The following is a 13,876-nucleotide window of genomic DNA, read 5'->3' as shown; positions in this document are numbered from 1 at the left end:
AATTTCCGGAATAGCATCAAAGTTTACAATTTTATTTGAGCAAAATCAAAATATAAGTTTGAACGACCCTCGACTGATTGGCTTTTTAATAGATCTGTTGTTAGAATCCCAGTTTTTTGAAACATTAAAACCAATTCTGTATGTATGTTAAATCTTCAAAGCACACAAAGAAAAATGGTATGAAATTTTACATTTCTTCCCCTTTTTGGACACCTTTTAAAAAGAAAAAGAACATAAACACTAAAACAAAAATGTAAACCATTCCTAAACAAATAATGATTGATAAAACCACACAATCTGTGGATGTTAAATGCATCTCATATTTCACGACGATTTATTATAAAAAGTACGATTCTTAAGAGCGGAACCCCGTAAGGAAGGAAGCATGATCTTGAACTCGATTTTCCTCTCCGATTACTGAAAAAGTTTGAGATTTATAGTTTAAGATTAGATAGTTAAGATATAGTACATGGTATATCTGATATATCATGGAAAACAAACTCGATGGCTGGAACAGGAACCTCAGTCTATTACAGAGCGAACCTGAAGGTGAGGAACATCAGAGTTGTGAAGGAGACTCTTTGTGCACTCATTGTGCTTGAGTTCCACACGACTGCTAGCTGGCTGACCATTGATGGAATGTACTCAAAGTTTTTAAGGCGTTATTCAAATGTCATTGGGACGTTCTTTGAAGAAAATTCCTTGGCAATCCTAGCCGGAGATCTTAACGCAAAAATGTGGGTTATGGATGTGAAACAACGAACATGGATGGAGCTGTCCTTGAAGACTTAGCTAGTAGTCTGGGCTTTTCTGTTTTTACTTCGAAAGAACTAAATCACTATGCCGACAGAGGCCCGGATGATCTTTTGGGTCTTTTTCTATGCGTCAATTGGTCCCTTATATAATATACCGAGATTGGAGGCGTACATTAGCTCTGACCATATTCCCCAAACAATGCGAATACGGATAGCTGTAAATGTTACTGATGAGTCATCAGATGTTACTGATGAGCCATCATATTTATTGAAAATTGACATAACGTAATTTTCCAGATTTTGAGTACTAAAGTTTCTATTTGACCTCAAGAAACTCCTGAATTGCGAAAAGCATCGTTCGACAGATGCTAAGGATGGCTGACAGTTTTGAAGGAATGAATAATCTTCAGAAGAGATATTTTTGTATTCCATATTAATAATTTTCGTTAGATCGCTCTCCGAAATTCTCTTCTCCAAATATTTTTAACCTCTATTTCATCTTTCCCAAATTCTATAACACTAAGAGTCGAATATGCGTAGTCTATTGTGCATTCGTTACTCTCAAATTTTAATATTTTTTCTATAAATTACTATCTAAGCACAACCTAGAATGTATGAATAGCAATGCGAAATTGCACATAAACTTTGTACTAATCTATCATTTTTCAATGCACTCTTCTTAGAAGTTACTTAAATGTTGCTAAATATTTATTTAATAGTAAAATAATAATTTGTTGAAATAATGAAAAAAATATAGTTAAAAAAATTTAACTTTACAATTTATTTTTTTAACTTTTTAACTTTATTAATCACCTAAGATTGTCAATCTCTTACCTTCCTTCCGGTCTTAGCGTGGCGTTATGGGGTCCACCATGTCAGTTGGAAAATTCCAATCGGATATGGCAACGCTCAGGAGGCACTTAATGCCTACCGAAAAAAGACTTCTAGATCTCAGACCCTGGGACATCGTCGTCTCAGGCCGATCATGCGGACAGGATCGAACCTTTCAGTAGGATCTCCCTCGTTTGGATCGGCGATCACGGGGATTATTATAATTAACTGGCTTACCCGTGTTTGGTCTTTAATAAATAAATAAAATAAATAATCATAAAATTCCTGGACACTTACGCTGGAAAAATTATTTGGAGACCTAAAGGAACACCAAATTATCAATTGAATTCGAAACTTGTTAATTTGCTCAAATCGAAAGGTACTTTGGAAAACCGCAAAAGAAGATGTCATGTTTATTAAACAACTCCTGAAAATTGAGATTGAAAAAATCAAATCTATTATTGCAAAAATGGCAAAGGCTGAGGTCGAAAGTAAATAGAGTTCAGAATGCCAAAACTTGACAAACGAAATCCTAATTTCTGGAAAATATACCAACGTCTTAGCAAAAATGATGCCAAGGGAGCTGAAATTTCGTTAAAAGAATCCGATGGTAAATACATCCGCTCTGATCTTGTCCCGGATGAACTCAAGAACCAACTCAGTCGGGTATAAGTGATCAATGCCGCCGTTTCACGACGGACGTATGACAGAATTGTAAAGAAACTCAACTCTTCGCAGCTGTTAGAAGGACCATTATGTGGAATGATAACACAAGAGGAGGTAAAAAGGCCGGGTTGAAGAACAAATCACCTGGTTTCGACTACATTCCGCAGATATTGTTGAAGAAAGCGCCTGAATATGATGTTTGACGCCAGCTGGACATTTGGACATGTTCCATCGACATGGAAGTGTAAGATCGTTCGAATGATACCGAAACCTGGTAAATCGAAACTGCTACAATTAACTATCGGCCGATTAGTCTGATTTGTGCTTTCTCCAAAACTATGGAAATATTGTCTTTAACAAACTTTCTCGTTATGTAGAATCACAAAATCTGTTTTCGTCCGTACAATGGGGATTCCGTGAAGAAAGATCCATAGGGGACTGTTTCATGGAATTAGAGCACTAACTATCACTTGCCTACAGAAAGGAAGCCTGGGTAACTGCGGTGTGTCTGGACCTCGAAAAAGCTTTTAATAGCGTATGACACTTGAGCCTACTTGCGAGAGTCCATGACACTAGAGCCGGATTAAAGACCTATCGATGGCTAGAAAACTTCTTGTGTGGGAGGAAATCTTTTGTTCACTGTGGGAACCGCCTATCGAGATGTGTGGAACTTAGAAAAGGCGTCCCGCAGGGATCTGTCTTGAGTCCACTTCTTTTCAACCTCGTCTTGTCGTACATTCCCCTGCCGTCTGTACGTACTGGCAAGCTTGTCATCTACGCTGATAATATCCTGGTTATGGATACCTCGAAAAGGATATCACAGTCTTCTTGGAGACAACTGAAGTCGTACATTGCCGAGTTAAAGAAGTGGACTGCTGAATAGGGCTTGACCATAGCACCCGAGAAGATGCCAAGAGGAACACGTGTTTACACGACAATTAATACGGATACGAAGGTTAAGAATAACAAGCCTGATATCTTTGTACGTGACAAAATGAGGAACACAATCACGCTTATAGAGATTGGAATCACTTCTCAAAAAAAATTGAAGCAAGTCGAGGTAGAAAAGCTCCACAAGTACGACCTGCTTGCCAGTGAACTGAGATTAATCCACAAATTCATTATTTTTATCTCGATTATATATCTTTATTTAATTCAAAGATTATCGATTTCTAACTTGAGATTTTAATTTTTCAAATATAGCAATCAACCATAGCCCCCTGGTAGAATATAAAACTGTTTGTTTTATCTCCAGAGCACGCTGCTAGCAAAGAATGTTCAAAAGTTTCAAAACATAAAAACGGAAACTATCATTCGATTTAGCATTTATTGGGAAGGAATTTTTTTAATTTCTAAATTTATCACAAGCAATTCAGAATTATATCAATAATTCAAAAAATGCAAAAATAACTCCAAGCGTCATTCTGACTTTAGTGTATCCAGAAAATAAAAACTGGCTTCATACTAGACTAGTCACTTCCAGATAAAAGTATGTAAATATGGAAATGCTAGATTGGGAAATGAATCGATCAAATCAGTACAGATTTTGGAAATAGTTTAAAATAGCATTGTTAAAAAGCATTTTTTATTTGATTTATTTTATTAGTGATATAAGCGAAGCATTGTACTGTCTTTTGCAAGATAGGAATTTGTTCTTTGCATACACGGGATCACTATGCGTCCAGTGCAAAAAAAGCAGGCAGACTGTTGACCATCTAGCCACGCGGTGTGGTAGGATGCTAAACAGTGATTATCTCCGAAGACACAACGAAGTGGTAAAGTGTATTCATCTCCCTTGTGTCGAATGTATGGAATAAAACGAAGCAGAATTGAAAGGACATTCAGTCGTGTCAACAATGTCGACCCAAATGTCGAAATCAGAGTTGACACTTCAATTATGACTGAAACAAAGGTTCAATTCAATAAACCTGATATCTTCGTTTATGACAAGAGGAAAAGAGAAATTCATTTAATCGAAGTGGGAGTTACCTCGCAAGACCGTTTAAAGCAAGTTGAAGTGAGAAATTTCACAAATATGACCTGCTTGCAACGAACTGTCGGTTCTCTATGAAGCAAAAGTGAAGATTATTCCAATTGTCTTGACATGGGATGGAGTTGTCTCAAAGTTCTTTAAAAGTCATATGGACAAATTATCCATTGAAGAAGGAACGAGGACAACATCCAGTCGGTTGTGCTGAAGAGGACTCTAGAGAGTATGCTATTGAACCAGACATGGGATGAAGGTAGACAACGAGGAGTACGCCTCTGCCGCCAATCAACTTGCGGAGCTGGCATGTCGTGAGGACACTCAGTTGAACAATTACTTTGACGCAGAAATGGAAAATGATGAGAATTTTGTTGCAAACTCTTCTTCCAAGCGAAGAAGAGAAATCACTGACGATCTGGATTCTTAAATAATTTAAGATAGAATTTACATAATTAATTTTTATTAAACATTGGTTTTTGATTTGTTAGTGATATTAAAATGAATTTTGAGAAAGAATAATTTATGTAAATTTAAAATTTAAATTTATGAACATGATAAAATAAAGTTTAATAAATTGCCTAAATCGGGACATAATAAATTTTTTCGTGTTAGAATGCTCAGTCAAGGCTCGCAACTCGATCTCTCTAGTCTAAAAGTAAATTTTCTGGCCAAAAATCCAAAAGGGCTCTCCTTCTGAATTCCGACTTTTTGAAACCATTGGTAAAGGCACCTACGGGACAGTCTGGAAGGTACTTAGCCCATCAATTTGCAGGCAATACATCTCAAGTCAGGCCAACTTACTGCAATCAAGATTATGTTACTGGAAAAAGTCGGGATGTGATTTTATTCTTAGAATGACGTTGAGGCATTCAGACTTGAGGTCGATATTTTGAGAAAAGTTAGTTTTTTGATTTAATATAAGTTTTCCCGCCATCGGAATATAGCCAACTATTTTAATTCGTTTGTCAGTATGCCAATTCGCGGAAAAACGGAGGAATTGTGGATTGTAATGGAGTTTTGTAGCATGGGTACTCTAGATAAAATAATAAGGGGTATTTATTTATTAAATCTAATAATTAGCTACAAAAACAAATATGATGCCTGAAATTGGATAGCATTTGCTACGCGGGAATATTATCCGTTTGACGTGGTGCCACTATATTTTATAGGGGTTGGCACATCTCCACCAAAACAACATCATCCACAGAGATATAAAAGGCCAGAATATTCTAATAACACACCGATGTGAAATAAAATTAGGCAACCCGTTAATTCTATTAGTTCTTAGTCGATTTTGGGGTGAGTGCCCTCCTGGACAAGTCGATTGGAGGACGGAATACATTCATAGGCACTCCCTATTGGTCAGACCTCTCATTTACTCTTAGGATGGCCCCAGAAGTGATCAACTGTGAGACAGAAAAGCAGACTACCTACGACGGAAGGGTTAATAGTTTAAATAACTCAACAGTGCGACATTTGGTCTCTGGGAATAACACTTATCCAAATGGCAGAAGGAAAGCCTCGTATATTCGCCTACTTCATTCCTAGCACTGGCCAACTACCACCCAATGAAGGCTCTTCTCCTCATCCCCACAATCCCCCCACCCAAACTAAGAAGACAGAAAGCCTGGTCTTCCAAGATGCACGACTTCTTAAGGCTGTGTCTACATCGGGACCCTCAAGACCGTCCAAAGTCGAGTGATCTCATATCCCATCCCTTCATAACTCTGGAAAGTGGACAAGTCAGTCAGACTATCAAGCAAATGAAAGAATTGTGCCGTAAGGACTCCAGAAGGAGTCTTGATGGTAGAGAAGGCGAGTAATGTGTAGTTATGATTCACCTCCCCAATCAACCGAGGGACCCAGAAATATCAGATACGAGGAAAGAATATGTCGGGCACGTGGATGTGACAATGAAATCTCCCTCTAGCATAACAGACTCTACTTTGAAGGTCGAAAAACCCAAAAAGAGACATCAAAGTCCTCCATTCCGCAAGGATAAGTTTTGTCTTTTTATAATTTTATAGCATTCGGAGAACAATTAAATTTAAACTTAAAAATCCTTTAACTGACCTCACTCTGAAGAAACGGTTCTCTCCAAAGTCTCAATCGGTGCCTGAAATAAGGAAATATAAAATAAAATTCAACTCGGAGGTATTTTGTGCGTGTGTGGTGGACGTGAATCTGTTTGTGGGGACATCCCAAGGACTGTTCCTTCTCGACCAGTCAGGACACGGGGACTGTATGTGTGCTATTTGATGTGGTAGTGTTTCAAATAATGAACGAGCCTGTGTTTCAAATAAACGTGTTAGTCGAACTGAAACTGTGTGGTGATGATAATGCGGAAAATATACAGTCTTAACTGCATCCTTTGAAATATGCTCCAGTCGGTCAATCAGAACAGCCCTCCTGCAGTGAGCAGACAATTGATATGTTGCACATTTGTGGATTGTTCATGTTTTAAAACAGTCAGCATTGATGAGAATGTGTTCCTGGCCATTGCTGTTGGGTTTTCCATTGAGATTTATGTGTGGCATAAGGATCCCCATTCGATGTTTATGCCTTATAAGGTACTTCTATGTGGTCATTTCCAGGCTCTCAAATCACTTCAGATTAGACCTCTTTTGGTCAATTTATTTTTTGATTCACAAAAAAATATGAAAGTAGTTTATGGATCTTCTAAGGGATTTAAAATTTTTAATTTCAAAAATAATTCTGTGTCAACAATTTGCACTTCTGAGGACACGGTACTGTCAGTGGTGTAAGTTGTAGATGAGGGGGACTATCATTCCTCACGATGTTGTGGCATACCGTTTGGATGACAAGAATGTGTGTCTTTTAGTTCTGTTTAACAGTATTTTTATTTCTTTATTTTAGATCGTGGGATTTTTGTTGATTTTGAAGGTAGAGTGATTAGTGGGAGTTCGGAAGTGCGATTTAGTGAAGAGGCGTATAACGTCAGTTAGCCAATGTGTTATCCTAATATTACCAGCTTACTTGGAACCTGATTTACTGTTGGTTTGGAACAGAGAGTCGATTAAGATGTATTCAGCAGCTTCGGGTGTTGTTTTAGGATATTTTGTGCATAAAAAATTGGAGTCGTTACATTATTTGTGTTGTCGAGACAGAAATGTATTGGTGGGTGGTCATTCTGTCTGTAGGTGTTCTTCAGTAATGAAAGAGTGGCAACTCACTTCCACACTTGTATTCGCTTACACTGTGTGTACCATGTTTTGCATTCCAAAGAGAGGCTGTGTATCAAATCCTGACAGTAATAGTTTATAGTCACTCTATTTTACTTTGTATATTGTTTCATGATTGTTGTTATGTCACCGTCTAGAAAATGGACACTTTATTTAAAATTCTTACATATAAAAATACCTTAATTTAAGATATTGCTAAGTCTGTCTCATATGTTATCATTTGTTAAGATCCATATCTCTTATAGAATTCGGATATTGAGAGGTAACAAATTGAAAGAACGAAAAATGGCCAATTTGAGAGGTGACTGGAGAGGCAGACTTGTCTTAAAAAGGCTCCGGAAATCGCCCAGTTGGTCTTCATTTCCTACGACGAAGAAAGCATCTTTGGGAACCAGGAGTTTAGGAGAGTGACCCACTTGGGCCGCTTTTTTTCGCCCTCGCAATCGATGATGTCGTACACTCCCTAAACTCTCCTTTCAATTTACGGTACTATGCATTGGTTTGCGGATTTATTGAATCCATTTCCGGGACTTCTCACATCTCATCTCTGTCTTCGGACATTTCGGGCTAGAGTTAAATGTAGGAAAATGCGAACTTTTGAATATAAACTATCCCCAGGCAAAATTCTCGATTTGAGAAAACAATCCTCGTGTTCAGACTAAAAACGTGTCCGAAGTCACATTCCCGGCTGCCCTCTCAGCCCATCTGTACTAAGGGCTCACCTAGTGAAGAGAGACCTGAATTCCGTGACCTCCCAAACAGGCTTCTGTCACTAAAGTCGACATCGCCTTCTTCTTTATGAAAAGCAGTATTTACATGTTGAAACTGCTGTACAAGCTCAGCTGCCTGCCATACTACTCTTATCTTGAAGTGCTATCTTCTATGGAAACCTCCGTGAAATCGTGCACGGAAGCAGTTCTGAACTTCGCCTTTGACGAAATCGGTTGGACCCAGGAAAAAATTCTCGTCATTTTCTGAGGGATGGGCTGGCGCCACATATCCACTTCACCTCAGTTTCCAGAAACCGTCAGCTTGTCCAAAATGTTCTACTCCCCTTCAACGAACTCTCTCTGAACTTACCGGTTGACAACTTGCAGGAATTTTAAACCGCAGCCAAACTGCCAATTCCCTCTGAGATATGCAGACAGAGGCACTGGGAAGAGATCTGGGCAGCAAATTCCGTTTTAATGCTACTACCCCTACTGGACCAACACCGCCTGCCCTGCTTGCTTTCCGCAGCACACAAGCACAGTGGTTCCATGACGAGACCTCCAGATTGGAGTGGCTCTCCGGTTGGGTCTTGACATCTGCACCCCGCTCGTGCCGCCTGAGTGCATGCCGTTTGCCTCGTCACGGGGAACTCAACGACGTCATCTCGAGAGAACTCAATTCTGTCGGTTTCCCGAATGTACTTGAACCCTGGAGCGGTCTGGACGGGGGAGGACGGCAAGGGCCCCGATGGGATGACAAACTTCCCATTCCGATATGGAAAATCCCTGATCTGGGAAGCTACGTTCACAGACACTTGGTCCCATCGGAGATACTCTCATCAGCCTCATCTCCTGTATCGGCCGCGGCTTGAAAACCGAGAAGTACAGACAACTCGCCGCCCAACATTTTTTGTCCCTTTGGCTTTCGAAACCTCCGGAGCCTTCGGCCCGAAAGCATCCAAATTCTTGAAAAACGTTGGTCTCCTTATCGCTCGGAAAAATAGGGATGCACGTGAATCTTCTTGGCTGAGACAGAGGATCTCGGTTGCAATCATTCACGGCAACATGTATGCTATCCATTTGGTCGGGACCTAACCGTTCTCTGGCAATGTTCGCAGATCGAGTTCGTCTTTTTCCCGGATTTTATTATTTTTTTAAAGTAGACAAAAATTACTAATATAAATCAATCTTTATCAGTTGGAAAAAGTAGTACAAAAAATGCAAAAACACAAGCGACACCGCTTTTATAGCTGAAGAATCCTCGCCGATTTATTCTAAATTCATAGTTGATAGATGATGAGATTAGAAAGCAGACTAAATAGAATGACTACAACAAGGACGACATTGAGAAAAATACGTGAATATTGAATGTTATACAACTTGGGTTGTTTAGTGTCACTCAACTCCAGACATGAGAAACGGCGGAGTATTCGATTAAAACTTTTCTATAATTTTTTCCACCCGTTCGAATATTGGGTTGACTGTGATCACGATAGTCCCAATTTCTAATGGGAATGGTTCTTATATAGCAGATTATTCGCTGACAAAAAACGAAATTACTAGCATGTTCGCCATGAGGATTATTTTGTGAGAGTATTACTTTTTCCGTCGTCGTCTCCAACTGAGTCCCTATTAAGAAAAGGATTTTTTAAAACCCTTCACTGCATATTTCATAAGACTGGCTACTTATATATGCAAAGAACGTCTGAGATGTCGAATTGTATTTGGAAAAAACAAGACAGGCTTTTAATTATAATTAATATTTGCTTGATGTGGACATACTTATTTTTGACATAAAAAAGTAACCAGGCAACCTTCATGTCTCCAAAGAAGTGCCGAAAATTAAAAATAATAAGTTTGGGAGACAGGCGAGTAGGGAAAGTATTTTCTTAAAATGATTTCAAGAGCTGCATAATAAAACGGTTCTGCGAGAAAAGGTTTCTGGCCAAATATTCGCCGACGATCGGAATAGACTACGGAGTGGCCAAGTATTGGTGGCACTCACAACTAGGGCAACCATCCAAGACGAGGACTCGAGAGTTAACATATTTGACATGTCCGGCAACCCTGTTTACTACGAAGTAAGGGTGAAGTGATTGATTGAGGTGCGGAATGAGTTCTACAGGGACACACAAGGAGTTCTCCTCGTCTTTGATATCTCGGCGAGGGACAGTTTTGAGTCGTTAGAGACGTGGATGGAAGAACTACACAGACATGTACAAGACGACAAGCTTGTTGTGGTTGTGTGCGGGAATAAAGTTACCCTCGCAATAATTCCCAGGCCGACCAAAAGCGACAGGTCGATGAAGGAACAGCGCGTTGTTGGGCCTACGAACACAATTTCTTTTATTTTGAATGTTCGGCTAAAACAGGAGAATCGATAAACACAATTTTTGAGGTCGGGCAGTGAAAAAAGGGTTTAGAAGTTGTTTGAGGGGATATGTCAAGTTTCGAGGGACGGATTCTACAAGGTACCTTCGAATGAGATGCCGAAACACTCCCTCGAGGCAATTAAAGCTATAAATCGATTGACCAGTGGAAGGAATGATTATGAGAAACTGGGTGTCGGGTTTGACGCCTCCACGTATTGCATTTCCTGACGAATTTTAGAGAGGAAATTAACAAGGTTTACAAAAAATTGGCCATTCTACTGCACCCTGACAAGTGTTGTGTGCCAGGCACGGAGGGGGCATTTAAAATATTATCATCTACAAGGATAAATCTGTTGCGTCGATTGTAAAATAATAATAATGATTGTGACAGTAATTATTCTTTTCATTTGTAATCTGTACAACTATATTGAGTGTTCTCTTGCCTCATTCGAGTCACTTTCTCGATTTGGCTGTTTAATAATTGTCGTATGTCATAGCGTCCGGGCTGTTGATAGTGTCCGGGCTGATGAGAACGACTGATCAGTGATCACTTAAAAACACTAACAACTTTTCGATTTATACCAATATAATTTTGGGAAATTAAATGGCACATCTTGGAAACTCCAGGATGTCCGATAGAATGTTCTTTAGTTAAATTTAAATTCTGACACTTTCGGCGTAACGTACGCTTTTGATTTTCATTGATATCATTAGGATACTCATTATATTCGACATAGTTCATTATGTTCTTTAATTCATAGGATGTTTTAATATTGAACGAAGAAGGGATTACAAAAATCAAATTTAAATTAAAAAATAATTTAAAAAATATTAAAAATAGACATTACGTAAATATTTTTTCGAATCTCTATAAAATAGCCTTATTCTTTTCCTTGAGGATTTAACATCACTCTAATTTGTTTCTATTAAAACAAGAACGACTGTTTCCAAACAAATAGCAAACACTGAACTCTTCTGAGTCGAAAAATGCGCCACAAGAGACCAACCGAATTATGGCGTTTTACACATTCTGATTAGACCGGTGTCTCCATTGTGAATTGGAATCCCCGGTCTAGAACGAATATGAATTATAATCTAAGAAATAAACACCACAGTATTTTTCCCAGTCACTATGTGCTTTCTACTCTGAAATGAATTCAAGCATGTCAAGTAAGACATTTACAGGATGGCACTGTCCTTCTTTACTGTCTCCCGGAGTGTGACCAACGACATCCGTGGGGTACCTTCAAAGATTTTTCCCGGCCTTGATCATCGGAAAATTTGGGGAAACAGAGATTTTATTGCTTATATAAATACTATGGTAATCTACAATTTTAGTCAATGTATAAATCTCGACGTATAAAAAATAGACTTAAATTATTTTTTCATTATTTTTTTCATTTAATTTTAATGGGATTGTTTAATTTTAAATGGGATTGTTGATGCAGCTGCAATCAAGTCTGATGAGCAAATAATGCAGGAATATAACCGGTTATTGTCTCTAAACAGGCTCTTTGGCGATAATATAGAAGAGTGTGTAATTTGGTGCGCAGAGAGGCGGTTGATCTCTAACACAATAAAATGCGTTCGCTGTAAAGTAAGACCTATATTCTCACAAATAGAGACGCTGTCGTTTATCTAAGTCAAGAAGAAACGTGGACAACGCAATTTGGTTATGTATTCCATGCAATACTCCTCAAAGTATAAGAACGAACAGCTGGTTTTGCAGTAAGTGATCCTTAAATTAATTTTAGGAAGTCATTTACTGTTAGCAAAAATTTTGATGCTTACGTGGGCATTAAATTACCAGGGAAATCTCATTCTGTACGATCTAGAAATTTTGCAAAATACGATTGCAGATTGGACGAACTTTTGCAGAGAACTTATTACGGTGTCTCTTGCAAATGCTCCCATTAAACTTGGGGGACTCGTAGTTAATGAAGATACATTACGTAATTCATTTAATTTTAATTTTTAGAAGAGTCGATAGTGGAAATCGACGAGTGTAAATTTTTATTGGGTGGAATAGACAGGGAAACTAGAAAGTGCTTTTTTGAAGAAGTTGCAGGTTCTTTTTTCCATTTATCCTTTAGACGGAAGTAGATTACCAAAACTATATTAACCAATTAATTTTGTGATGTGATACGACAAAATAAAGAAATACTACCAATCGAAAGAACCCACAATTGAGTCGATGCTTGGGGTATACGGCTTCATTGCACACACCGACCACCAAAATTCAATTCGGTTCATTGAGTGTCTCAAAAATAAGGAATCAATCCCCAATGACTACTCCTAGGTACTCGACTGTGGGGCAGGAATTAGACCAGTCTCCAAACATGTGGTTTTGCTAATGTGCAAGAAAATGGATCTCTTCGACATGACCCCTGACTTTATTTCCAATTCCCGACTGTACATTGGAGAACAGGACTATGCGAGACTTTTTCCTGGAACAGAATTACTATCACATTTGTGGATGGATTTCGTTCGCTTTCTTGGGAGAATAAATCGCGGACTGCGTGTGGAGTTGCGGGACTCTCTCGGGGAGTGGAGTGGTCATTGTGAAGAACAACACTGCCGGAATGGACTACACTGACGACTACTTCTTGAAAGAGGACAACACGGCTATTCGTTCTTTCAACACGTTTTGTGACATTTTCCATGAAGCAGGACTCACTGATAAAAAAAGCTAATCATATAAATTTGGAATAAATATTAAATTTATATTAATTATAAATTTAAATTTTTGCGTAGTTAAAACTATTGAGTATTTATTCTTTGGGAAACCTAAACGTTGGAAGGAATTAAATTTATTTACTTCCTTACATCTCGTTTTGTTGTTATAAATAACGTTCAGCGATTCAAGTGGCTTTTCGAAAGGATTTCCTTGGCCATAGTACGTGGAACTGTGTTTCCATTTACATGCCGGAATGGTTAGTTATAACTATTTGTTAATTACATATAACATTTGAATAATAATATTTGAACAAAAAAAAAATAAAAATAACGTTCACTTAACCTGCCACAATGTCTGAAGTATCCAGAACAATCCAATTTACATAAACTCCAAAAATTTAGTAAAAGTATATTATTAAAAAAGAAGAATGTTCCAAAAAACCAAGAAAAAATAAAGTATTCCACGTAATATTTAAATTAAGAAATTAATTGACAATCAAAATTAAAGGAACAGGTTCTTCAATTTAAATTTGGAAAAATAAAACTCGAGTTTTTTAATTGAAATAGAAATCCCTTAGTTTCCGTAACTCCTCAATCACTTGCGGAGACGAATTCTTCTGAATTAACCCTGAATACTAATTTTTTAAACGAAAATTATACAAACGAAATAAACCAC

At 38.1% G+C, this 13,876-nt stretch overlaps 1 protein-coding gene across 1 annotated transcript; it reads left to right on the top strand.

The window, feature by feature from the left end:
• Window positions 1-8,848: 8,848 nt before the first annotated feature.
• LOC118761220 (ras-related protein Rab-11C-like) lies at window positions 8,849-10,536 on the top strand. Its single transcript, XM_036498959.1, is given in 3 exon segments — window positions 8,849-9,235; window positions 10,058-10,135; window positions 10,183-10,536. Coding segments are annotated over 3 exon segments (819 nt in total).
• Window positions 10,537-13,876: the final 3,340 nt, after the last annotated feature.

Source organism: Octopus sinensis, unplaced genomic scaffold (assembly GCF_006345805.1).
Source record: "Octopus sinensis unplaced genomic scaffold, ASM634580v1 Contig10815, whole genome shotgun sequence".
NCBI classification, from domain to species: Eukaryota; Metazoa; Mollusca; class Cephalopoda; order Octopoda; family Octopodidae; genus Octopus; species Octopus sinensis.
This window is presented reverse-complemented; position numbering and strand designations above follow the sequence as displayed.